This window comes from Pseudorca crassidens, chromosome 2 (genome assembly GCF_039906515.1).
Source record: "Pseudorca crassidens isolate mPseCra1 chromosome 2, mPseCra1.hap1, whole genome shotgun sequence".
In the NCBI taxonomy this organism is placed as follows: domain Eukaryota; kingdom Metazoa; phylum Chordata; class Mammalia; order Artiodactyla; family Delphinidae; genus Pseudorca; species Pseudorca crassidens.
In genome coordinates, this window is record NC_090297.1 from 184,565,485 (window position 1) to 184,592,492 (window position 27,008).

At 58.9% G+C, this 27,008-nt stretch overlaps 1 protein-coding gene across 6 annotated transcripts in view; it reads left to right on the top strand.

The window, feature by feature from the left end:
* Positions 1-27,008, top strand: part of NAV1 (neuron navigator 1) — a 210,840-nt gene that overhangs the window by 101,430 nt on the left and 82,402 nt on the right. For 5 of the 6 annotated variants that reach the window (XM_067729888.1, XM_067729889.1, XM_067729886.1 and 2 more), the window contains one exon: positions 25,833-25,935. In XM_067729888.1, the coding sequence (XP_067585989.1) occupies positions 25,833-25,935 (103 nt within the window). Of the gene's footprint in view, positions 1-18,617; positions 18,819-25,832; positions 25,936-27,008 lie in introns of those variants that run through there. The other variant, XM_067729891.1, reaches the window with a different exon arrangement.

Below are 27,008 nucleotides of genomic sequence, written 5' to 3' on the forward strand. Positions count from 1 at the left end.
GGGGTAGCTGGGCCCCTGGGCAGTAGTTTCCTCCTGGTCTGGGTCCTCCTTCAGCCAGGGCTTCTCTCGGGCCCAGACCAGGGCTCTGGGGGTGGTGGAGGGTGGTACCGAGGAGACACCCAGGTCTCCGCTGGTAGATGTTCCTCCGTCTCTGGGGAAAGTCTCACAGCCGCCTCCAGGGTCAACTCTGCTTCTGGAAGCAGCAAGGTCCGCGTCCCTCTGCAGCCCGTCCGCGGCCCCTCACCTGCAGCCACCCGGCCGACAGGCCCTTCTGGCCAGTCACAAGGCAGGGTGGCCAGCCGAGGCTTCCTCAGTGCCGAGTGGAGGGATGAGCGTCCTGTGTCTTGGGCAGCTGGGGAACCACGAGGCCTGCTCAGACACCGAGCAGAGCCTGCTCTTCACGGTGACCCAGCACGGAGCCCGGTGCGGCCCTTGGCGGGCGCTTCCAGTTACCCGATGACCAGCACGTGCCCTGTCGTCTCTTTGCCCTTCATCACAAAGTGGGAAGAGGTTTACAACAAAGCAGTGGAATTTGAGGTGCTTCCAGGCACCCGGCGGATGCCCACACACGTCACATAACTCACCTTCAGCCCCTGCCGGCCTCTGGGGCTCGAGTTCCACTGGGGGTCACGGGGCTTCGCCGCCTGGAACCATTTTCTGAAGCTGGACGGCAGGAGGGGGTCCTCAGGAGAGGAGAAAAAAAAGAATGGCTTTCTGGCCCAGCCCATAAGTAGTCCTTCGTGACTGGAAGAATTCATTCCCAAATCACCGGCTCAGGCTTCAGGCCCCCTGCACCAAAAGGAGCTGATGGCAGCCCCTCTGTCTGAGCCGGGCTGAGGTCAGAGCAGGGAGGCCGGAGGTCGGAGGCCAGGCGCTGCAGACCGTGGTCTCCCCGTGGCCGCTCCCCCCCCAGAAGCTGCACCTCCTTGAGTAAGGCTGAGCCCAGCTGCCCACCCTGCAGAGGGGCTCCCTGGGAGCAGCCCCCCCGTGCCTGGTCCTCGCGCTGGGACCTCGAGGGCAGAGAGGGGTCAGGGAGCCCAGGAAGTCAAGCAGACTGGGGGCTGCAGTGAAAGAGGGTCTCACCGTAGCGGTCAAGGCCAGGGTCCAGGCAAGCCCCTGAAAGGGGAGCACAGCCTCAGTGCCTCCGGCCCAAACCCTTCCCGGCCTGTGAACCTTTCCTCTTCCCCTCCCGCCAAGCGTTTTTATACCAGAATCATTAGGTGGTTAATAATCTCGTGGGCTGTGTTTCTGGCATGCCACACTTTTTAAACGTTGGAATCTGTGTGGAACGAATGTCAGCCCACAACTCAGGCATCCGGGAAAGGTCCCATTCTTGCTTGCCTTTAAATCAACTTAATCCTGGTTCTGAGCCCCAGCCACTGGAGGGGAGGGGATGTCACATGTCACAGTGGCTGGGGTCCTTTGCCCAGCCCCAGGTGTGCACCTGACACGGAGGGAGGCTCGGGGTGGGGGGTGGGGGCGGGAAGCCGGCAGGGATGCTCCCCCTGGTCCCGCAGGGTCCTCTGCACCCTGCGCTCAGCGGCACCCCGGGCCTCCCTCCGGGGGACGTGGGCCTCTTGGCCAGGCCGGGGGGCGCCTGTGCCCGTCCCCCTTCCTCTCTGCACCCCTTCGTCCCTCGTTCTGGAGAGCGCCCCCTCTGCTTCTCAAAGGCCGTCTCTCCCCTTCCTTGAAAATCACCTCCTCGTTAAGGAAGCTTCAGCGAGCCCTCGGACTGGCTCTGCTTCCTGCCCCGTCCCGTGTGCTTGAAGCTGGGAGCTCTGTAGCCTGGTGGCCCCTCGAGGTGGAGCAGAAACAGAGACACAGCAGATTAGACGTGTCGGGAGTGTGAGGGCCCATGCTTCTCATCCCAGCCTTGGGAGGCGGGTGGGACGAGCATGAATATCCCTGTGAGACGGACGGGGAGCCACGGCACGAATGGACGTGGCCGTGAGTTTGCAGCAACGCAGGACAGGAATCCAGGCCTCCGGGGTCTCCTGCCCAGACCGGCCTCCCCGAGCTCCGTGAAGGCCTCCGTGCCCGGGCCTCCTGTGCTCAGGACCCTGTGCGTGGAAGAGTTCGTTCCACCTTCCCCGTCGGCCTTTGAGGTGCATTGCCCCCATTTCACAGACGAGGAGCTTGAGGCCCAGAGAGGGTGGGCGCTCGGCTGCAGGTCAGCGGTGCGGCCAGCACTGGAAGCCGAGCTCTCTACTCCTCTCCCCCGTGGTGGCTTTCCTAGGGACTTCAGCAACCCTAAAAAGGAAGAAGCCAGGGAGACAGGAATGGCTTTATCAGCAGTTTAGTTGAGCTTTCTGACTGCATCCAGCCTCCAACAAAAGAGGCTGCTTTCCAGAGCCCCAGGCTCCATTCATCCTGTGGGTTCACTGCTCTCCCCCCCACTCACCACACGCCTCTCAGACTCAAGGACACACTGCTTCCAACCCAAACCCAGCGGCTTCGCGGACAAAAAAACTTGGGGGAGGAAGGGCCCTGCCCAGAGCCTCGGGGGAGCTGGGGTTGGGAGAGGTTTGGCAGCCCCTCCCCTCCATCTGCTTCCAGCCTTCATGAGATGCTGGAGAGAGGGAGGCTGCTGGGAAGGCAGTGGTCAGTGGGCCCTAGACGGGAGGCGGTGGGCAGATCGCTGGGGGTCTGGGATGCCCCCCCAGCAGAGCCTGCAGGCGGCCAGCTGGCCTTCTTAGCACCTTCTTCACAAGGCCTGGGGCAGCGATGGGGGGGCCATTCACAGCTCTCCCCCAGGGCCTGGAGGTACTGGGCGAGTGAGAAACCCAGGCCTCTGATGACTGGGGAGCGCGAGGCAGCCTCCAAGCCCCACGAAGGGAAAGGAAGACCAGTCCTGACCCTGGGAGCACCCCTCCTCCCCCCTGCCTGGGAGCAGCTGGCGTGTGCCCTCCTTCCTTCCTTCAGCCCGTCCAATCAGAAGAGCCACTGATGCTAGCCAGGCACAGACCGTGTACCAGATACCCTTCTAAGCACTTTGCATATGTTAACTCCTCATAATAAGCCTACAAGTTGGCGTCGTTTTGTTCTCTTTCTGCCTATGAGGAAGCTGAGACAGAGAGGTTGGGTAACTTGCCTGGAGCCGCCCAGCTGGGAAGTGGTGGAAAAGGGTTTTGAACCGGTGTCTGGAGCCGCGGGGTCGTGCTGTTGTGTGGACCGTAACCTACCTGCATGATTTGGAATTCTTCCGTATGGAGACCTGGCTTCTCTCCCCGATGCATTTGTTTTTCCATCACTGATCTGTATCACACACACTCGTGGTTATCTGTACTCTGACTTGTGATCCAGCGCTACGGGTTTATCCTGTTGCTCGAGTTAAATTTGTTGTGCTCTTTGCCCAGTGGGGTTTGGAGGTGGCACTCTGATCTGGGTCTCTGGAGACAGAGAATGGAGGAGGGTGGGCTGTGCTGCAGATGGCCTGTCCCAGCCGGGGCGGGGGCGGCTCCCACGCCTCTTCTCTCCTCCCTCCCTGGCTCTGACCCTGCCCTTGACTCCATCACTCACCAAGTCTGGCTGCTTCCACCTCTTGAAATACCTCCCCCACCCATTGTCTTAATTCACGCCATCACCCCATCATGGAAGCATCCCGGCTCCCCTCTCTCCCGTTCACCCCCAGATGCCGCTCTGGGGGCGCCTTTCTCAGGTACAGCTGAGACGCCGTTGCTCCCCACACGGGGGTCCTCCAGTGGCTCCCAGAGGAGAGCGTTCTGATTTCTCATCCTAACGTTCTGGGCCTCCACGGTCACACCCTCCTGCCCCCCTGGTCCTTCCACCCCTCCTCCTCTTCCCTGCCCAAGCCATCTGCCCGCATTTCCCTGAGGAAGTTCAGTGAGACTTGTTAATTGCTCTGCTGAAAGATGCAAGACCCTGGATTGAACGGAGTTAAACAGGTTTCTTTCTTGCCGGACTTCTCAGAGCCTGTACTCACCGGCTTCGTGACTGCCTAGGATCAGTTAGTGGGATGCAGAGTTCCCAGCGTGTGTCCCCGGGATCCTGTTTTCACGGGGTTAATGCAGGGCGGTGGCCCGTGGACCCCGTGGGGACGCTGCCCGTCTTTGGTCAGGTCGGGCTCTGCGGTTCCCAGAGCCTGCCGCAATGTTCTGGTCTCTGTATCTTGAATTTAGCCACATCCCCAGCCTGAAGCCCCCCACTGCCTCCACCTTCCCCTACAAAAACCTTACCTGTCCTTTAAAGATACTTTTCTTGACTCCCCCCACCCCAACCGTGAGCCTCTCCTGGAGTCTTTGGAGCCCGCATGGCAGTCTTCTGACAGCGCCCACCAGTTGAAACTGTTTGTTTTCACTTTCTGTCCTCTTGTCCGGCGGTGACCCCCATTCTGCCCTTGGTCAGACTCTAAGCCCCTCGCTGGTAGGGCCGTGTCCTCATTACTTTATTCTCTTCAGTATCTTCACAAGATACATCCCCCGGCTGTCCGGCTGTGCCTCAGAACTGTCTGTGCGGCTTTTTTTTTTAGCTGCGCCACGCGGCTTGCAAGATCTTAGTTCCCTAACCAGGGATCGAACCCGGGGCCCAGGGCAGTGAGAGCACGGAGTCCTAACCACGGGACTGCCAGGGAGGTCCCCATGCAGCTTTTTATCTTTTAATAAACTTTAAAATTTTAGAATAGTTTCAGATTTACCAGAAAGTTGCAAGGACGTCACAGAGAGGTATCCCGTACCCCATGCCCAGTTTCGCCTGTTGGTAGCGTCTTAGTTACTGTGGTTCTTTTTTCACGATTCATGAGCCAGTCCTGATGACATTGTTGCTGACTAAGGTCCATGCTTTGTATGGATTTCCCTTGTTTTTACCTGATGTCCTTCTTCTGTTCCAGGATCCCATCCAGGGACCACATTCCATTTAATTCCATTCCATTTAGGCTCCTTTGGGCCATAGCAGTTGCAGTTTCTCAGTCTTTCCTTGCCTTTTTTTTTTTTTTTAATTTTATTTATTCTTGGCTGTGTTGGGTCTTCGTTTCTGCGCGCGGGCTTTCTCTAGTTGCGGCCAGCGGGGGCCACTCTTCATCGCGGTGCGCGGGCCTCTCACTGTCGCGGCCTCTCTTGTTGCGGAGCACAGGCTCCAGACGCGCAGACTCAGTAGCTGTGGCTCACGGGCCCAGTTGCTCCGTGGCATGTGGGATCTTCCCAGACCAGGGCTCGAGCCCGTGTCCCCTGCATCGGCAGGCGGACTCTCAACCAGTGCGCCACCAGGGAAGCCCCTTTCCTTGATTTTTTTTGTTGTTTTTTTTGTTTTTTGGCTGAGAGGTGTGGCTTATGGGGTCTTACTTCCCCGACCAAGGATTGAACCTGGGCCCACAGCAGTGAAAGAGCAGAGTCCTAACCACTGGACGGCAGGGAATTCCCAAGTCTTCCCTTGTGTTGATGACCTTGGCAGTTCTGAAGAGGACAGTCAGGTGTCTGGTAGAATGTCCTTCAACGTGGGTCTGATGGTTAGACAGAGCCTTGATGACCACGGAGGTAAAGTGTCATTCTCACGGCATCGGATGAAGGCTATTTCCTCCTAACGTGATCTGTCGTGGTTGTTCACCTTGACCGTCCGGCTGATGTAGTATTGTGTGTCCCCACTGCAGAGTCACCCTCCCCTCTCTTTCCATGGTGCACTCTGTAGAAGGCGGTCACCCGGCGTAGCCACGGTCAGGGAGTGGGGGCAGGTAGGCTCCGCCCCCTGCCATGGAGTGTATCCACGTAAATTCTTCTGTGGAGGGGATTTCTCTGTTCTCCATTTGTTTAGTTAGGTGAGCCTGCACTCCCGGATGTTCATTTCATTCTTGGAGTCAGACTCTGATACTGCATTGTTTATTTTGCTCAAACTGTTTCAGCATTGACTGTTGCGAGACCGCTTTCAGTTGGTACCTACGTCCCTTTGACATACCCTGATTTTTTTTTTTTTTTAATTTCCTTGCTTTGGGGCCCTACAAGACGCTCCAGACTCATCTTGTATATTCCCCGCCCCATTCCAAGAATCAGCCATTTCTCCAAGGAGCCTTGTTCCTTTCATTGGAGGATGGTGTTAGAAACCAAGATCTAGGTGCTGGTGATCTCGCTGGTCCTAGGGCGTCACTGCTTCTAGACCCTCTCAGTGGACGGAGCTAGGACATATATGTGTGTATGCTCACCTGAGTATAAGTAACACACGTACCTATAATTGCATTTAATATAATTGAAATAATAGACATTAGTTAATACCAACGTGTCCAACTCCAGTCTAGGACCACATGGTTCATTCTAACCTTCTTTCTTTTATGGCTTTTTAAAGCCCTCTTTCTTCTCAATCACAGTCTTCAAGGCAAGGACTGCACTTTAAAGGCACTGTAGCAAGCATGCAGATGTGTCTTAAGTTTAACTGAGTTCCAAGGTGCTGCACATCTAAGACGCTGCACCTGCCGCATCACAGACGCGCAGCATCTCTTACCCCTGGCGCTGTGAGCACATTAGCTTCCACCTTCCCCCAGGTGGTGCTCTGCGGGAAGCAGCCTGTAATCCTCGCTAATGTGTCCATTACCCCATGTTTGGGTGTTTCTGCACATTTCCTCCTGTATCTGGTTCCCGGCACACCTGATACTTCCTGGTGTGAGGCCAAATCGTCTGGGATCCATTACTGCCTGCAGCGGAACCTTCAGCGACAGCCCTGCCTGTCCCCCTTGACTCAGCATCCAGTACTTCCTTCCCCTGCGGTGACGATCAAGGCATGTGTGTCCCTAAACAGAGTGCACAAAGCTTGAAATGACTTCCGGATCATTTTCCAAATGAGAAACAGGTCCAGGAAACATAGCTAGTGGCAGAGCAAGAAGTAGAGCCCAAGCCGCTTCCCTCTTCAAATCCACTCTGTCCCGGGCCCATCCGTCTGAATGTCCTGCACTGGAACCGTGGCGATGCCTGATGGATTCTTAGGGAAGCCGCAGGTCTAACGGCACACCTAAACTAAACACCCCAGCACATCCGTGGCTCCCTTTCTGCAGGATGTCCCCGTGAGGAGTGCCTGAGACTTTTCTGCAGGTCAGCAGGACAGGATGTCCTCAGCTCACTGAGTTGGATTTCACGCGCTCCTGAGGCCCCAGAGCTGGGAAAGAGGGTGTGAAAAGGCACAGACCTAAGAAGAATCAGGTGACGACTGTCCTGTCCTCCTGGAGGGGAGGGAGTCATGCCCGTCCTAAGCACGATCAGGGCTGCCTTTGGCACCTGCTCCATCCCTGTCTCTGCCCCTCTTCTCAGCCCCGTCCCCCGTACTCACTCTTCCCTGGGGGCCGTCTTGTCTGCACCCCCCCCCCCAGCATGGCTTGTCCAGATCAGCCCTTCCCCAGAGTCCCTATCAAAACACTTATTTCTTTAGTCAAGGTGTTTGGAAAGCAGTCTGATGAAAGTACGGGACGCGATGCTTTCAAATTTCAGAGATCTGTTAATGCATCTTGACTATTTGGGGTGCAGGCCTTGACTCTAGGATCGGATGCCCCTTTGTTACCTGCACTTGGTCTTTAGTGCGTCTCGGGCATTTCTAACCATGTTTCTTTATGCTGAACTGACAACCTTGTGCTTTTATTGCAAGATTGCAACCATTTGCATTTGCCCACTGCCACCCCACCCCCCAATCCACCTGCTTATTTCAGGAGCTTTTGTAAGTAGACTTTTCTCTGGCTACTCGTCCTGCCATCTTTGCCTCCTAAGGAGCCCTGAGATTGCTTCCTGGCCGCAGTCTATCCTTTTCTTTTTGGACAATGGCTCAACCCCTGCAGCCTGCCTCCCCACCAGCTCATACCTTCCCGCTACCCTCCGCAGGAAAAGCCAGGGCAGGAGGGGGCTCATGTTTGCTGCCCTGCAGAAGGCTCCAGCGGCAGCTGATCTGTCACTAAACTGAGAAGCCCCTTCCCGTTTGGAAGGTATTCTGCGATTATGCATAGTTACCCATTAACAGAAACCTTGCAGCTCGTTGCATGGTTCTTCCTAAATGCCCTTCCTTTTCTCCCTTGGGAAGTCTTCATAACCACACAGTTTTTTAAAAAAAAATTTAATTAATTAATTTATGGCTGTGTTGGGTCTTCGTTGCTGCGCGTGGGCTTTCTCTAGTTGCGGTGAGCGGGGACCACTCTTCATCGCGGTGCGCGGGCCTCTCACTGTCGCGGCCTCCCTTGTTGCGGAGCACAGGCTCCAGACGCGCAGGCTCAGTAGCTGTGGCTCACGGGCCCAGTTGCTCCGCGGCATGTGGGATCTTCCCAGACCAGGGCTCGAACCCGTGTTCCCTGCACTGGCAGGCAGATTCTCAACCACTGCGCCACCAGGGAAGCCCCACCGCACAGTTTTTAGGAAGGTCTCCTTTGCCAATATACACAGTATTATATAAATTACTCCACAGATTGAGCAATGACCCTCGCTCTAAGAGTTTTAACATCAATATATAATCAGATATATTTCACTGATTGAGTCTGGGCAGCTACTACAGGACAGTTTTATAGACCACTTTAAAAAAACATATCCTGGGGCGGGATTTGTCTTCCCTGAAATCATATCGCCACGCAGCCCAGTAGACACATCTGTCCATCTCCAAGCAAAGGGAGTGGACATGAGCGTTATGTCCTCCGGTACTTTCCTCCATTAAGGTGGAGGGCTGGTAAGAGCTTCAAGCTGAGGACCCTGTGCAGACCCCTGGGTTTATAACCGAAGATGGATGGGTACGTTTCCCACTTCCAGTAATAATAATAATAGTAATAATAACTGCTACTCTTTGAGCACCTACTCTGTGCTAAGACTTAACAGGTGTTATCTGATTTACTCATCCCAGTAACCCTAAGAAGTAGGTATTTAATTACTTCCATTTTGCAGGTGAAATTAAAACACGAGACTCCTGAACACGAAGATTCTTGGCTTACGTTCTTAGCTTACTCTTAGTTGAGTCGGGATTCAAACTCAGATCTGTCTGATTCTAAAGCTGCCGCCTACCCACCCTGGATATGGGTTCAGAGTAGCCTGGAGCCGTAAAACTAACGTGGTCCCCACCCCTCCTAAAACCGACTTAATTTGCAGAGCAGAGGCTGACGGGGAGAAGGAGGGAAAAAGCCGGTTTCTCCAAAGCGCTTCTTCGGATGGGAGGAGGTGGGAACCAGGGGTCGTAGTGTCCCATAGCCCCCTCTGATGGTGCTGCGCTAAGCATCCCTCGTTCTGCTACGCAGTTAGGAGAATGACGGCCCCGCCATTGTATATCTGATCGCCCCAGAACAGGAATGTGACGGTGCGGGTTATTACCTGTGTCACATTGACCTCGTTGTGTTACTTAAACACTAGATTCTTTTGCTGTGCACTCAGCCTCTGTAGTTATTCACATAACAAGGTTGTCGACTCTTAAAGAGGGAGAGAAGGCAGGAGCGTCGGAGTAGAGCAGGGTGTCCTGATGTGTAGGGGACTGGGGGCCCTGGGTCGCGGGTGGGCTGAGGGGGGCTGTGGGGGGAGCGGTGCCGGGGGAGAAGGGGCGCTGGCAGGCTTGTGGGGCAAGTGCATGTCCCCTTGGGGGGGCGGGGGGGTCCCACAGCTCATGGGCTCCCTGACCCCATGACATCAAGGAGAACATTCTGGGAAGAGCAGGGTGTTCTGAGAACATGCTGAGTGAGGGTGGAGGAAGATTATCAGACGTGGTAATATTTCCCTGAAAAAAAGGGCTTCCACATGAAATACGGGCACCTTCTAACCAGATCAGAGCTGAGACGGAGCCATCCCACCGTTCAGAGCCAGGGATCCCTTTCTGCGGCCTTTCACTAGGGGAAGAGGCTCCAATATCACACAATTATGACTGACACCGTCCTGTAGAAAATAATTATTCAGGGGATTCTGAAAGGCAACGTGATTAGTCCAATTAATCTCTAGCGATGAATTATTCTGTTCGATAATCGTCTTCGGAAGCAAAGGGTTCATTAGGGTCTCAGGCTGACAGCGGGGGGTCAAATGTCCTTTTCTCTCCCTCTCCTGTCCCTTCTTGATGGAATGGAATCTTCTTGTTTTGATAAAGTCTGTCGCCATTAACGAGGAAGCTGGTTGGGGAGCAGCAAAGGCTGGGGCCTGGGCCCCTAGATGTGCTGCCTGCTCCCCCGACCTTGAGGTTAAGGCCTGGGTTTATCCCATGGGAACGTGAGGGGCGCTGGGTGTGAGCTACGTGACCAACCAGCAGATTAACGGGGGGGTCTTCCTGGGCCTCCGAGAAGCAGTTAATCCCAGCACACCCGCCGAACGGGGGATTCTCCAGGAGTTTTAAGGCCAAGGCCCTCCTTTTTGTGAGAACTTACTTTGCATAATTTCATAGTCTTGCACTCTGAGTGGAGGCAGATGGTGGAACCCAGGGAGGGGAGCTCTGCCGGCTGAGCTACCCTTTCTGATCAGAATCACAACCCCAGTTCGGGGAGAGGTCTGAGTGGTAATGGAAGCTGTGTCTGGGGCCCCAGAGCACCTGGGGGCGAGGGGAGTCTGCTCCCCCGGGGACTGTCCACCGTGTGCACAGTGGCCTGTCCGAGCCGCCGGGCGGGGCCCCAGGTCAGCGCCTCTAAACCTTTCTGGTCTCAGATTCCTCTCCCCAGGAAAATGACCATCGCGCTTGGGTACAAGATCTTGCGTATACATTCAGGGGGGTTCAGGACCCTCTGTTATCTGGCGTGAGCAACTCCAGATGTTACAGTCCATGGATCGTGCCCCCAAGGGACTTAAAATCTAGGCAGTGGAGACAGGGGGCCTCAGTGTTAACAGTGCTGGGACAGGCCCGCCTCAGCACTGTTAACCTTTAGGGGCAGATAGCTCTTGGTTGGAGGTGGGCTGTCCTGTGCGTCGTACGATGTTTAGCAGCAGCCCTGGCTTCTCCCCACTGGATGCTGGGAGCGTCCCATCCCAGGCTGTAACAATCAAAAGCGTCTCCAGACATTTCCACCACCACCCGCAGTTGAGAACCTAGCGATAGAGGTGCAAGTGGTGTGCTCAGCCCCCGTGGCAAGTGCGATGACGTCTGGGTGGGGGCGTCATCAGGGAAGGCTCCCTGGAAGAGGAGCTGTGGGGACCAAACCAAGAAAACAGCCTTTTGTTTGGTTGGTTGGTTTTTTTCAGCCTTTTATGGCTGGAGTCTAGCCCGGTGTTTGACGCAGAGGTGCTCGGCGTGTGCTCACAGGGTGCAGGTGCTCACGGGGTGCAGGTGTCCCAGGTGAGAGACCAGCACCGAGCGAGGGCACAAGGGCTGCAGGGGTGCGGGCCGCCCGCGCCCCGTCCCAGGGGTGAGTAGAAAGACCGCGGCTTTGCAGCTCTGGCTCAGGAAGCTGTAGAAGGAGGCCTTGTTCCGAAGACCCTTAAGAAGAGGGCCAGCTGCCTGTCTCCTGAAGCCTGCACTGACTGACCACAGCACCCCTTCTTGGGAGACTGGAAGGGTGTTCTGGGCCCTGGAGTACTGAACCTGTACTGAACCTGGAGTACCCTGGAGTCTGAACACAGACAGCCCTCCAGAAATCACTCCCTTGTTTGGAGTTGGAGCCTCAGATGTCTCTTGCTTTGCTCTCCCTGGCTACGTTCCGGGCTCTAACTGCAGAATCGGGGAGCAGTGTACCCGCCCGAAGACCCTGGAACGGAGCGCGCCGGCCGTTCTTGGTCCCGGCTCACATGTGCGTGTTGCATGTCCCCTGCACTGCATCTTCCTCTTGGGCGTGGAGCCGTGAGGGGCTGGGTCCTCCTCTCTCCTCCCTGCTGGCTCATGGCTTACTCGCTTGCTTGATGAGCCCGTGTTCTGGACCCTTGAGGGGCAGAGGGGGCACGGCAACAGCTGAAGGGTGTCCCCAAGCAGCCGGGTGACGGCAAGTTGAGGGCTATGTCAGGGAGACTGCACCCTGGGAGTCCAGGGAGCCTCGCCTAAGAGCCGGCCCTGGGAGGCTGTTGGGACCCTTGCAAGGAAGGGGTCCCTGGAGCCCCAGCTTCACGAGTCTGGGATGGAGAGTTTTATTGGAGCTTTTCTTCAGTGCGTGTTAAAAAGCTGTACGTCCAGTAGAATATATGTCTGCCTTCCCAGGGAGGATCACGGCGGCTCCCGGGTAACGGGAGTTTATAGCGGCCCGGAAAACACAGGACAATCTTTAGAGTGAATTCCTGAGCTCCACAGAAAGCGTTTATGGTGTTAGGGGAGCCGTTTCCCTCTGATTTGTGTCTGAGCAGGGAGATGAAGACAAGCGCCCCGAGTGTGATGGGACAGTGCGGTGTCCTCGAAGCCCGCCCGTGGGTGGGAGCAGGGTAGAGGGGGAGCTGCTGAGGCGGATGCAGGAATCCAGAAGGTGTGTGGGGAGTGGAGCGGGGCCGGCGTGGAAGCCTCCTGGAGGACCCGAGGCAGGAAGATGGGGCGGCAGTGCGGGAGGGGCCGGCTGTTGGGGGCACCTGGGGACAGGAGGCTGCCTCCCTGCCCCTCTGTGAACCCGAGAGTCCCTTGAGGCAGGGCAGGCATGGCAGAGGACGTATGTGCGGCAGGCTTTATGGAGGACCTGCCTCACCTGGCAGGTGCTAGGCGTTTGGGATGGAGAGCTATGGTCTCTGCCCTGGAGGCGGACAGACAGTGAAGAGGTGTGGACAGAAGTGGGGTGCAGAGGCCGTGGGCAAGTCTGCCCAGGCCCCAGCAGGGACCCGAGGGCAGGACGAGTGACTTCTACCCAGGCTAGGAAGTAACGGTGGAAAATCGGGCTACCGCCCCTAGAGGGCCTTGAACGCCAGGCCGAGGACTCGAATGGCATCTGAGAGGCACGGAGGTCTCACGTGGCGTGGATGGCGTGGCCTGTGACTCCTTGGTCTGTGGGGTGGGGGCAGGGTCTGTCTGAAGCCAGCTGAGCCCCTCCCCAGCCTCCGGCCTGGGCTTGGCACTCCTGTGCTGCATTCTTTCCCCCATGGGGGAGGGGAGACGCACAGACATCAGTTCAGTCAAGTCTGTTCACCCTGGTCCCCAGGAGCCCTGGCCCACTGTTCCCATGGCAACCACCAGCCGTGGGAGCACGGAGAGCCCCAAGTCTTCACTGGGCTACCCCCATTGAGAAGTGGGGGCAGAGGGGAGCTGCTTGCTGTAATGGGGAATGAGGGCACCGGGCAGGAAAGCGGAGGGCCAGGGGCTCCCTTTGTCCTTTGAAGGAGACAGCAGTGACGTGCTGACTGGTGCTGGACCTGGGCACGGCTGACCCCCATCTCTCCTCCCATCCCTCCTTCTGAGCCCGGGGCGAGCCCTCTGCACCCTCGGTCTCATTAATAACGGATGACTCCCGAGAGGGGGCAGGGCTCACCAGCTGCTGGGGCCTCCTGCCCTCGCTGGGCTGGGGGTCATCTGCAAGGAGATGGTGGCCTGGCCCGCCAGCAGGCTGAGCCAGGCCATGGACGAGCCCTGGGATGGTGGTCTTTATTGGCTGTCAGAATCACGTCCCTGAGAACAGGTCCATCCGCTGGCAGACACTAGAAGCCACCGGGAGGGGGTCCGTGCTCCCCGGGCGCTGTGTTCTGTGGGGTGCTTTATCACTGAAGACCTGTGATGGGCGGGATGCCGTCCCCAGAGCGGTGCTGGGCTCACCCCGAGCTGCAGAACCCGCTCTCCTGGCGTCCACCTCACAGGGTCGGCACAGGGCTTAAATGGCATCAGAACCGTGCAGGGGCCTGGCACGCAGTCGGCACTTAATACACGTTAAGTGTATTGCTTCCACGCTAGAGGGACAGGCAAGCTCATTTCTGCCAGAGGGCCTGCGTGTTTCCAGGAGGCGAGCCCGGCCAGGCCCTCGGGGCTTACTTTCCTGGTCCCCCCTCTCCTCCGGAGACCCTCCCTCCAGGCCCAGCCCTGCCCCAGCCTCTCTGCACTCAGGCCTCCTGCTCTGGCCTGGTGGGTTCAGGACGTTCCCTTGCACCGGGGGGAGGATGAAAGCAAAGGACACTGGCCCCCCTGAGGGGGCCTCTCTGCACCGCTGCCCGCACCCACTCTCTGCCTAGCCCCGGCCTCCAGCTGCGAGGGCTCCTGCAGACAGGCTGGCCTCCCCCGGCCGCCCTCTGAGCCCTGAGTGTGGTTCCTGGCCCAAGCTGGACCTCACTCAGCTCAACGCTCGCCCATCTCTGCCCTTCTAGAAGGCTCCAGCAGAAGGAAGCCTGCTGGGTTCTTCCGAGAACCCTCACACAGTGGGGACGTGGGGTGTGGGGAAGAGCCGGGGCTCCCCACCGGGAGGGTGTGTCCTCATAGCGCACAGACTTGGGACGCTCTCCAGGGGGATTTTCCCTGGGAATTTGGTTCCATTCAAGTGGTGACCAGTCCTAAGCGGCTCAGCGGCTGCAGCCCGGCCCTGGGGGGATTGGGTGAAGGCTGAAAGAAGGCCTGGTGTCCCCACTGCCTCTCCCTGACCCTCCCTGGCCTTACATTGAGTGGGTCCAAGGCTCTCCAGAGTGCCCCTGCCTCGCCCCGGCCCCGCACGGGACCAGGCGGGAGCTGAGGCTGGTCCTCCCGGAGGAGGGGCTGCGGCGCACCACGCATGAGCCCCTCCCTGCTCATCCCTCGCTTCCCCTCCCCCTGCATCAGGCTGTGGGGACCGGCTGATCGCTCTCGAAGAAGAATCCAAGGCCCAGAAAGGCCCAGAAGAAGCTGTGCAGGAGCTCTGAAGCCCACCCTTGCAGTGTATAGGGACTAGCCGGCTCCTCCAGGGACAGGCCGGCTGCTGGGGGCGGGGCGGGGGCGGGGGAGGGAGAGGGTGTTGGAGCTGTGCTTTGGCCGCAGCAGGTTCCCAGGCTCCCGGCTGGAGACGGGGAGCTCGGAGGGTCTCATGGCCCAGAGCACAGCCACGGTCTTGGCAAGCGGGCCACACAGCCTGCCTGCCAGACGTTCTAGGAAGGTTCTTCCCAGGCCAGATGACCCGCAGGTTCCAGAACTGGGACAAAGCCCAGCGGGAGAGAGGGGTCCCTCGAGGAAGTGTTGGGCAGGACCGTGCCTGCCAGCAAGGGGACTGGCCGCGGCCCCAAGTCCTGGAGGTAGAGAGACGCTGGCCTGGCCCGAGGCCTACTCCCCCAGCCTCCTGGCAGCCCTGCCCTCGTGCGTTCCCAGAGCAGAGCAGGAGGGGCCTCTTCCTGTGACCTGTAAGGCGCCCCATCCCAGCGTGTCGGTCGGGAAGGGCCTCTGGGCATATCCTGCTCCGTTGTCCTCATTGTCAGTTATGATTTATTTTGGGAAAAGCATGGACTTCAGAGTCAGACTTGGATTCAGATTCCTACTACACCGCTTGCACAAGCTGTGTGATCTTAGGAAGTTAAGCGGCCTCTCTGAGCCCGGCATCTGTAAAGTGGGGTAACTACATTCGGGCTTTGGTGCCGTGCTCAGCGCATGAGGCACTGAGTAGATACCCGTTCCCTTCCCTTCCCGCCTCAGAGGATAGTGCCTGCGCCTCAGTGGCTCCAGCGGACCTCTTCAGGTTTATGCCAATTTCTCTGCGCCCCCAATCAGAAGCCGTCTTTAAAATGAACCTCCCTGCCTCACTGCTCTTGTGCCCAACCTCGGGGGCGGGGGGGCGCCTTGGCCTTTGTTAAGCCTGGTCCTTTTGGTGGATGGTGGGGCTACCCTGGAGGCGGTGGTGGCAGATGGGCTGAGCCTGAGGGTCCCCCTGGGGGTGGGGGGGCAGCAGAGGGTCGAGGGGATCGGTGACATAGAAGGCTTTTTCAGAAATGGGAAACCTCTGGGGAGGCGGCCGGACCAGGCGGAGCACAGGTCTGATGGGAAGCAGATGTTCTCACCGGGCTGGGGGAAGTGGAGAGCCTGCTAGAAGAGGGCCTCCCGCTTCGGGCAGCCCTGCATGGCCGTGCCCTGCCCCCAGCTGTCCCCACTGGAATCCTCCCTGAGGCCTGGCCACCTCCCCTGTCCCCTGGCATGGCTCTGACATCCTGACCAGGTCACTGCCACTCCGTTGGGCCTCAGTTCTTCCTTCTGTCAAATGGCCTCTGAGGCTCCCGCCAGCTCTGATGCGTGACGAGTGTTACCATCCACCCTCCTCCACGCTGGCACACAGGCTGGCCAACCCTGTACCCGCAGCCCAGTTGCCATTGTCCCAGGGCCATCGTCCCATTTTACAGGTGAGCAGAGTGAGGCTGGAGATGAAGTTCTGTGCTGGCTGTCGGCTGCAGGCCCCCTGTGTGGGGACGCCAGCAGCTTCTCGGGGAGCGATTGGGGCTTCAAAGCCAGTGGTAGCCTGTCCATCTGACCGTCCCCTCGCTGTGGTGTGGCCCCTCCCTGGGAGCCAGGGGGGCAGAATCTACAGAGGAGGCTGGAAGGTCCGGGTTGGAGATCTCCGGGGGGCCTACAGCCAGTAGCACTGACGTGTGAGGCGCCCGCCCCCAACTAGGCTGGCATCTTCAGAGGCAGTGCCTCTTGTCACTTGGCCACTGGTAGGTCCTGGGAAAAGCAGTGATGTTGGGGACTCGGGTGGGAGGGGGAGCGAGAGCGCGCAGTGCAGGGGGAGCCCGCCCTCACCCCGGCTGCCACTGACTCGGATGCTGTGCTCTGTTAGCTTTCTGTCCGACTCACTCTGGGCCTGGCAAACCTCAAGGTGGGCCCCATTTGTAAAGCAGATTTGCTGAACTCGAAGTGCAGCGAAGGCGAACACCTTATGGAAAAGCCGTGATTCCAGTACAGACCAGGCCTGCAGGCTTGGCGGCGCTGCCCGGGAGGACTTCCTGGGTGATGGAGTTGCCCCCTCTCTGCTGTGGTGGTCACCAGCCGACATGAAGGTGGCGCTCCTGAGCAGTTCAAGTGTGGCTGGTGCAACTGAAGTCTTAATTTGTATTTAATTTTAGTTAATTTCAATATAGAAGATGCTCCACTGCGTGAGGCATTGGGGAAATGCAAATTAAGTCTCCAGTGAGACACCACTTCACCCCCACTAGCATGGCTAGAATAAAAAGACAGACAGTAACCAGTGTTGGAAAGGACGTGGCGAGGTCGGAGGCCTAGCGCGCTGCTGGTGGGAACGATGGTGCAGCCGCTTCGGAAGGCAGCCTGGCGGGTCCTCAGATGATACAGAGTTACTGTATGACCCCGTGTTGCGCTCCTAGGCATTTATCCAAGAGAAATGAAAACCGATGTCCATGTGGCAGTTTGGATATGAGTGGTCACAGCAGTTTTATTCGTAAAACAGGCAAGGATGACCCGAATGCCCATCAAATTATGAAGAGGTAAATAAAACAGGGTGTACGCATACAATGGAAAATGACTCAGCCACGGAAAGGCATGAAGTACTGACACACGGTACGGGAATGAGCCTTGAAAGTAAAGGAAGCCAATCACAGAAGGCGACGTGTTTACGATTCCATTTCTGTGGGGTGCCTAGGATAGGCAAATCCACAGAGCTAGGAGGTAGGTCAGGGGCTGGGGCAAGGGGAGATTGCCAATGGGTCTGGGGTTCCTTTTGGGGGTGATACAAATGTTCTGGAATCAGATAGTGGCAATGGCTGCACAACTTTACAGAGGTACTAAAACCCACTGAATGGAGCCCTTTCAAAGGGTGACTGTTACGCTCTGTGAGTTAGCGCTCTGTAAACACACTGTATACCTATGTCCGTTTGCGGATCATGGCCGCAGTCACAGCAGGTAATAACAGCTCTAGAATCAGACCATCTGGTTGGGATCCTGGCTGTACTGCCTGTGGCAGCTTACTTAACCTCTCTGGGCTTCAGTTTTTCTCAGCTGTAAAATGGGGGTGATAACTGGACCATCTCAAAGGGCTGTTGTGACAGTTACATGGGCGACAAAGCAGAAGCCCGTAGCAGCGTGTCTGGCAGGTGCCGGAGGACTTAGCCCAGTTAGCCGATACTAATATGACTAGTTTCACAACCAGAGGTCTCCCAGGGCCCCTTCCAATTGTCGCCCACACCTGGGCCCAGCCCTCGCCCTCCCGCAGCCTCCTCCTTCCCCTCCCCCCTCTGCCTGCAGATGGTCTTTGCTAATGTGAGAACTGTTGCCATAACAACCACTCCGCTCCCAGCAGCAGCGACTTCATTGGAGCCGGGTGTCACGTGAAGGTTCTGGGCCGCATCACTGTGAGAACATTGCCAGTAAACCGTGAGGGTTACAGGGCCGGAGAGCCGGGCCTGTCAGGGAAGGGGGCCGCGTCCCCCGGCGAGGCAGGCCAGCAGGCCGTCGTCGGCAGGAGGCTGGCCCTCTGCGCCTAGGCTGGAGTTCAGGTCTTTAAATGAGGGCGGGCTCAGTACGTCAAGAATCCACTCTCTGACCCTGTAACCTAACGATCAGAGGGAAATGAGGCAGAAGAGAAAGGAGCAGGCCGGCACCCCTCCAGACAGAGCTGGAGGCGGGCACCCTCGCCGGGTCCCCTAGCCCTCGGCGCTGGCCGCTCTGGACCAGCAAGTCCTTCTCTGAGGCACACGGTGCTGGACGTGAAGAAGCAGCTGTGGCAGGATCGCTGTCCAAGCCCTCTTCCAAGTGCAGGCTGAGCCGGGCTGACCGGCCGGCCGTGGGGGCCGCCCTTCGCCCGCTGCAGAGAGGCGGCCACTCCCCCGAGAAAGGGCGGGGCTGGGCACGATGCGGGGTGTCGGGGATGACTCCTCCCTCATCAGGCCAGCTTTTGCCTGAGAACACTGCCGAGCACAAGTGAGGCCAGAGCAGGGATGGGAAGCCTGCTCCACTCCCCAGAGGCACTCTGTCTGCAGCGCCTGCAGCAGAAAGGCCAGCCGGGTCTCTCGAAGCTCTAGCCCCACGTCCAGGCTTGCCGAGTGGAGCCGACGGGTGCCCAGAAGCCAGGCCCTGCAGCCTCTATCCCAGCGGGCAGGCTCCCCAGAGTAGATGCTGCAAAGCCTTGGCCGTTCTCCAAGGAGGATGGGGTCAGGGAGGATGTCAGCCCCGAGCGCAGAGCCAGGCGAAGGGGGTTGTGATAAGCAGGACGCAGAGGGAAGGAGAGCGTCTGGGCGCTGCCCGCCCAGATCCTGGAGCCGACGCTGCCTGCCCGGCAGCACTGCGGCAGCGTCCGGCAGCGCCCCCTGGCGGCCCGTCTCCGCAGTGAGGCCGCGGCCGGGTGGCCTGGGGAGGGCATCCCCAGAGGAGAGGAGCGGGACAGAGGGGGCCCCTCAGGTGAGGCCTGGGGATGCAGGAGTGGACTTCCGCAGGGAAGGGACAGTGCGTTTGTGCCAAGGGAGCAGACTTGAGCTGGAGGCCCAGGACGCACCGCCCGGCGGCCTGGCATCGGGAAATGGAAGCCCTGGTTTCGATGGGCAGCCTGTTCTGGCGGCCTGCAGCAAGGCGTCTGGATCTCCCAGGCGCTGCCTTCCGCACCGCGTCACCCACAGGGGGGGCTTGGGCGATGCAGATTCCTGGGCCCCGTCTCCAAGCTGCTGAGTCGTAGCCTCTGTGGGTGATACCCTGGCACCTGCCTCTTCAGCACAGTCGGGGAGGAGGAAAGATTTTCCAGGCTTTAGCCAACAACAGAGCCGCACAGGCCGTCAGAGTTGGTTCGGGCCTTGGGTGTGCCCAGCCCCAACTCGTGTATTTAATCCACAGAGAAACTGAAGCCCAGAAAGGGGAGGTAGCTTACCCAAGGCCCCACAGCCGACTAGCTGTGCCCGGGGGAAACCAAGAGGGAACTCTCCACTGGCCCCGAGCCACCGCCCTCATCTTCCACCCCGCCTCACACTTCCTCTTGGCCCAGTGCCCACTGGAGACAAGTCGCTGAGGGTCTCTGAGCCAAGTCTTCTCACTCAAGCAAAATCAAAACTGTCGGGGATCTGCAGAGACCCCTGCCTGGTGATTCTGGGCCAGGGGAGCCCCTTCGTGCCCCCTCTCTGGCCCCTCCTCTCTGGCCCCTCCTCTCTGGCTCCTCTTGGTTTCCTTTCCTCGCCTCACACAAGCACATGGCCGGTACCTTGCTTTGTCGTCCTGGCCCTTCCTGGGTGCTCTGGCGCCACTGACTGCTGGGCTCCGGGCGGGCACTCGTTGGTCGAGAGGGTTCAGGCTTCTCCAGAGCAAGGATGGAGACCCGGGAGCCCTCGGCAGCAGGAAGCACTGGATTGGTCGCGCTGCAGGGCTCTGTGGCGCCCGCCTCCCACGGTGTTGTGACTTACGTGGGGGGCGAGTGAAACGATGGAATTAGTAAAAGAATAAACTACCCCCGCCCACACGGTGGTGAAGGTGGGAGCCTCTTGCATGGAGGGCCACTCCGGGCTCTCCCTGGGGCCTCTGGGCTCAGAAAGGTGGTGAGGAAAGGAGTGGGGGAGTGGCTGCAGGTGAAGGAGGGCTGCTGGGCTCTGCCAGGGGGCAGGGAGGTTTGTGTGCAGCGTCCTGTCATCTGCGCTTTCAGCCCCGTGCCAGCCTCACGCGGAGGCCAATGCCCCTGGCAGTCCATCTAGGGCAGGGTTACTGGCTTTCAGAGTCCGCAGAACCCGCCTGGTATGACCTGTGAGCCGTGAGCGGAGAACTGGCGTATGTGGGGACCGGGGGTGGGCCCACGGTGCCCTCCCGGGCTGGACCTTGAAGGTCACGTCCTTGAGCAGAGGAGAGGGGTAGACATGAGTCAGACTCCCAGAGACGTGGGGCTGCGTGTCCACGCAGAACGACCGTCCACAGACACTGGTGGTCGTGTGGTGACGCAGACTCCCAAGGATCTCCTGCTAAATGTTGCTCGGGAAGGCGACCCCTGGCTAGAGCCGGAGATCACTTTGTCAGAGAGAAGTTTGTGTTTGTAACTGGCTCTTATCATGGTATTTGACCTGCGTGTACTGGGAGCCCAAGCTGTGATGAATTTTAGAATTTAGAGAAGACTTGGACGCTACCCTTGGGATCTAATAGGGTCAGGAGAGATTTTTTTTTTCGTTTTGGGAGTTGTTGAGAGAGAGGGTGTGTATGTGTGTGTGAGAAGCTTAGTCCTGCCTGTCCCGGGTCCTTTAGCCTGGATTTCTAGGTGGATCTATTCTGTACTGTCTCAGTTAGTTTATGCCCACCTGGTGACGCTCCCAAGCCTTTCTTCTCTGGGCTGGAGCGATGTGCTTTTTCTCCCGTTCACGAGATGCTTCTTTCGAGCTCTGAAATGCCGGGACTTGAAAATCTTTCTCTTGAGCCACTTCCATTCCTGTTGGTTCCCACCTGGTGCAGACACTCAGAACAGGAGCCAGTCTCGAGGCTGGACACAGATTCAGTCCTCTGGAGGCCCTGCCCCGGGCTAAACTGAACATGCGCTCCGAGACGCAGTGCAAGTAATTAAGAGTTCATCAGGCAGTTAACAGCGGTTCACCTAACTGTCAGCCAGTAATTAAAGCTGTACAGAACTTGGGGAAATTTGACTGCTGAGTCCCTCCTCCTTCCTGCAGGCCCCTAAATCTCTTGGGGTCCTTATCCTCGTGCCCATTATGTCAGGTTTCAGATCATAGGCCGAAGAAGGGCCCTGAGTCCCAGCACTTCCCACGACTGAGGCGGGCTCGCAGGGACTGGGGATGAAGATGTACCATCGCTGCAGTGCAGGGGGAGGTGGGCCTGGTGACCCCTCCACGTGGGAGCGAATCCCAGCGGAGAAGGTGGGGTCCACCTGAGCTGCACCTGCAGGAACGGCACTGCCACCTGCAGGTGTCTGGGTGTGCCCACTGCCCGCCCCGCCCCTGCTGTACCTTTGGACACATTAGAGCTGCCTCGTGCAGAGAACCTCCTGGGCACCAAGCTCTTTAATTCTCAGCTCTTTAATTCTCCCGACTGTGCCAGCGGGCGGGTACGCTATTCTCTCCCTTTAATAGAGTGGACAACTCAGAGGAGTGGTGAGATGCCTCGCTCCAGGTCAGACATGCTGGGAGGGCATGGCCAGCACCTGCCCTTGGCCTTGCTGCCTCAAGCTCTGCGTTCCCTCTACCGCACCACCCGACGGCACTCCCCCTCTCCGGGTCTTGGCCGTTCACGGTCTCGCCCTCCAGAAGCCTGTTTCCCTGGTTCTGACTCCAGAGCAGAAGGGACCCTGTTTGCCATCAGCCTCCCAGGGTGCCGCCCCGTCTCCAGCTCCAGTGACCCCTGTGCCCTGGTCTTTTCCTTCCACACCTGCGGCAGGGGACACGGTCACACAACTGTCTCCGTGCACATGTCTTTGGGACGGCAGAGCAGAGTGTGCGTGATTCTGATGTGAGGGTTTCCACAGACTGCCAGCTGGACCCTGGGGAGGTGTGTGTCTGGAGGCGTGTGTGCCTGTTTAAGGCCCTGTGTTGTCGTGGAAAGAACAGAGCTTTGGGGTCACACAGACGTGGGAAGGGCCTAGTCTTGAGCCCACCACGTGGTGCACACTCAGTGAGTGGGTGTTGTGTGCATTTGCACGAGTGTGTGTGCACACGTGCGCACCTGGTGTCAGGTTTCCTTGGGGGCCGGTCCTTACTCCAAGGACTCCTGATGGAGACAGCAGGCTCTCTGTGGTCTCCTATAAGGAACGCCGCCCCCGCGCGTGCTGGGAGGATGCTGTTTGTGGCGACTGTGCGTTACCGTGGCGACGGCTGGGTTGCAGGACTGTTGCGTCTTCTGAGCTCAGGGAGCACACACATCCTCCCGGCCGCTCCATTTGCAGGGTGCGGCCTGGAGCAGCAGTCAGGACAACTCGTGCTCCCCGCCCCACCTCCTTGTCACCCCATGACTGCTGGGATCCCCACCCTGCCTCCCCCCAGCCTTGCTTCTCACACACACGTACATGCACGCGCACACACACAGGCACACACGCACACTCAGGCATGCACCACGCCCTCCTCTTGCTGGTGGACCCTGTCCTGCAGGAGCTGAGAAGCCAGGCCTCCAGAGGGAGGCTGTGAGGTGTGTCCTGATCAGGGCCTCCAGCCCAGGGGAGAGGTGCTCTGTGGCCACAGCGAGGACCCTGGCGGGAGCTGAGTCACACTGGAGGGGCCCTTTTCCTCGTTTGAACGAAGGTACCGCATAGACTGGGAGTGTCCTGAGTGCGTCCCTGTCCCACACGGGGGCCGGAGAGGAGCTCCCGGGCTCCCCCCACCGCCGCTCTATTTCCTCCAGCCTCTCCCCCATACCCAGACCTGACATTTGACAGACGCATGGAGGCATCATGACTCAGCCAACAAAACATTGTCACAAAGTCACGTGTGCCCCAGATTACCTCCCCACCCCATCTCTGATCCCTGCGGAGATGGTGGGAAAGGGGTGAAGCTTGTTATGGGTTGGGGGTCAGAGGTGGGTAGGATGGGGGGGTGAATGCCTTTGCAAATGCAGCTTATTCATATTTTAAAGCTAAACATTTAAAGACTTGCTTCTGGGGTCAGGGATGTGAATATCGAATTGCCCTCCTACCCCCTCCCCCCCACGCCCAGCCTAGGCACAGGGTCTGCAGCTCCTTGAGCCACAGAGGCCTTCCCTTCCATGCAGCCTCTTGTCCTGGGACTCCCGCTGCACCCCCAGAGATGGGCCTGCCACCTGAGAATGTGGACACAGCCGGACTCTCACCACCAGCTGCACCTGAGCTGAGTCTTTGACGAGCAGGGTGGCATGCCCGAGATGGCCACCAGGGGACGCTGCTGGGGCTCGGAGGGAGCTGAGGGGTGGCACCTCTGCAGACTCTCCAGGCCTTGGGGCAGAGAGCAGAGCCAGGCACCCTAGCTCTGTCCCAGCTCTGTCCCCAACTCTGTCCCCAGCTTTGTCCCCAGCTCTGTCCCCGCCTCCCCCCCTGCATGCCCACTTACACCTGGGGCAGCAGCCTGATGCCACGTGTTGCTCATTGATGCCTTTCTGCACCTCCAGCCAATCATCCCCCCGCCCCCCGTCCCTGACCTCAGCCTCCCGTTCCTCCTGTGACCGTGTTGGACTGAGTCACTTCCAGGGACTCTTGTGGAAGAAAGACGTTTTCCTGATGGGACACGTATCCATCCATTCTTTTTTTATGTGTTTTTATGGTCTCATCCATCCATTCTAGAGACGCTCACTGAGCACCTACTCTGTGCCACCACTGGCTTGGTGCCGGCGATGCCGAGATGCCCTGTGATCGATGCGAAGAAGTGTGAGCTCCTTCCTGGACTTGACTGTGCCCTGTGCTCCATGTGAGCCGTGGGACCCTGTCTCTGAGGCTCAGTTTCTCCTCCGTGAAATGGGGCAGCAGCACAGAGCTCCCCCACGTGCTGTGAGGCCCCACCTCGCTGATGCCTGCCTGGGGTTGGCACACACGGTCTCCGAGTCACCCTTGGTCCCTTCCTCTCGGGGACACTCACCCCTCGGAGTCGTGTGCACCTCTTCCCTCACCTCTGCCAAACCCATGGAAAGCATCGCCCTGGCCCAGGAGCCCCCCCCATCTTGGTCCCCACATAGGCCTTTTAGGAGCAAGCTTTAAAAATATACGTACACAGACAGGGTCCCTGTCTGTTCTCCACACCAAGCCATCATTACAGCCACGGAGCAGCTCACACATGACCCTTGCCAGGATAAACAGGCACTGGCACCCCCAGGCGTGCTGCGCGAGGAGACCTGCCCTCCTCCCTGCCGGCTGCCCCCAGGCCCCCAGGGGAGGGAGGTGTCTGGGCTCCCCGTGGAGCCGGTTCTATGGAAAGGTGCCTCCGAGGCTCTAGGAAGGCTTCCTGCAGCCCTCACCTCGCTGACCAGACAGGCAGGGCAGCCGCCTGCCAGCCGGCCGGACCTAGTCTTGGGGAAAAGTGCCTCCTGAAGGGACTCAGAAACGTCCCCTTCGGCAGCTAACACAGCTGCACGCTCCTGCTCGGTCTGGGTGGGGGAGGGCCCCCAAGGGTCCGGATCGGGGCCCGGTAGCCTGCGGGGTCAGAGCTCTGGGCTTTTCCCCGTTGCTTTGCTGTCGTCTCCGTGGGTCTGTGACTCTCCCACGGGTTGTGCCTTTGAGGGACGCAATGGGGGATCTGCCTGCACTCGGTGACTGTGTGTCCCAGGTCCCCGCTAAGCCGTGGAGCAGGGCGGACCGTGGTGTCTGCTTCGTGGAGGCTCCCTGGATGGATTGGCGGAGGGAAGGGCAAAGTCCCTGAGTCTCTCCATGCTCGGTACCCTCAGGCTCTTGGATGTTTCCACCCTGGGAAGGCGATGGGGCACGTTTCTGTGTGCTGTGGTGGAGTCTCCTCTGTCCAGGCTAAAGTCCTGCCTGGAGACCAAGGCTGGGTTCTATGACCCAGATCGTGCAGGGTCTGCAGTGGGGCTGCACCCGCACAGCCTCACCTGGGCTCACACCGCCGGCCTGGGGTCTGGATGCCCTGTGCTCAGCCCCAGCCTCCAGCCCCCCCAGCCCTGAGCAGAGCCCAGAGCCCCGGAAGACGGTTGCTCACTGCCCCCTGCCCGCCAGCGTTTCGGGGGCTCTGGGCAAACTCTCCCCTGGACCCCAGCAGCAGACGCTCCCAGCCTGGGGCTCACACCAGCCCCTCCCCCTGACCCTGGGGTCGGCGACATCACGTTGGCAGCCTCACAGCAGGTGCTGATACCCCAGAAACTGGCCAGCACTATCCACTTGGGCATCCCCACCTACGAGAGCCGGTTGTTAAACATTTACCAACACATCTCCAGAGACGGGGTTTCGGGCAGACCTTCCGGGGCCTGGGCCGGGGCCTCTGCCGGGAGAAGCGGGGCCCCCCAAAGTGACGCCAGGCTGGGGTGGTCTTGCGGGGCTCTGGGAGGACGCTGAAGGCCGTTGCCTGCAGCCCCCGTCCAGGGCTGGGACGTCAGGACTCCAGGGCATGTCCAGGGCCCTTAGGAGGGCCTGAGAGGCAGACCCTCGTGCCCCCGGGACCGCTCCCCTGGGGATATGGTCACCTGCCACCTCCCGGCCCAGCAGTGACTCCTCTCCACTCATCCAGCTTCTCCTCTCCGCACTCTAGATCCGGAGTCCCAGAGAAAGAGGACGGTGCAGAATGTCCTGGATCTACGACAGAACCTGGAGGAGACCATGTCCAGCCTGCGAGGGTCCCAGGTGACACACAGGTGAGAGCCAGCTGCCCCCTCTTCCTCCCATTGTTGGGGGGCAGGGCCCGCGACCTCGGCCCGAGCGTGCGAGGTCGGTGGGCGTCTGAGCAGTGCGCGCTCGGCCCCCGGGACCACGTCCATGCGTCCACAGGAGGAGTGTGGCCTTGCTTGGTGTCTGCTGCTGCTGGAGACTTAGGTTTCGTTTCATTAAGCTGGAGCATCACTGGAAGGGAGGTGGGAAGCAGGAGCCACCACGGGGCTCAGGCTGTGGTCTCCCACATCCGTGTCCCTGCTGGGTGCCCGTCTCCTCGTGGTCACAGGGGTTATTAACTACCCTCCTGTTCTGTTCTGAAGTTTCCACATGCCCTTCCCGACACCCAGCATCCTTCTTGCCCTTCAGCCGCTGGCCAGCACGGTGGCCCAGGTTCCATGCCACGCAGACCCCCTCCACCTGCCCCCCGAGAGCCTCGCAGCCCCCACCAGGACCCCTCCCGCAGCATCTCCCTGCCCGGTGTCCTGGCCTCAGGCTCTGCCGTGACTCAGAATTTCCCGCACTGGCTCCTTGGGCTGCCTGATGAGCTCATGCCGTCAGCTCCAAGGGGGACAGAGGGCCGGGCTACACCCTGGGGGGTAGAGAGCAAACAGCCAGGATTGAGAAATCCTGGGGGCTGTGGAGCAGGAAGGTGGAGAAAGGGCCTGGAAGCCAGTTCCTCCCCATCTCCTGGGGTTGGAAAATGAGAGCAAAGTTGGGATCTAGGGGCAGTGTGAAAAAGGCTTTTCTTGGCCCAAGTGTGTGGCCAAGTTATATGCAGACCAACTTTACATACCTCCAGTGACAGAGAACTCACTACCTCTCAGCCATCCCTTCCTCGTGGGGTTGCTATGACTATGAAGTGGAGCTGAAGTCTGGCCTCAGTGGCTCCCACCCATCGGCTCCGGTTCCCCTGCTGAGAATCCCTCCTCCTTCCTTCCCACACTCTTTCCCCGGCCCCATCCCATCTGGACACGCAGCCCTTTGCTCCCAGACATCTAAAACATTTTACGTGATGAAGCAAAGCCTCTTCTCTCTGGGGTTACCTCTGCTCAGGCCA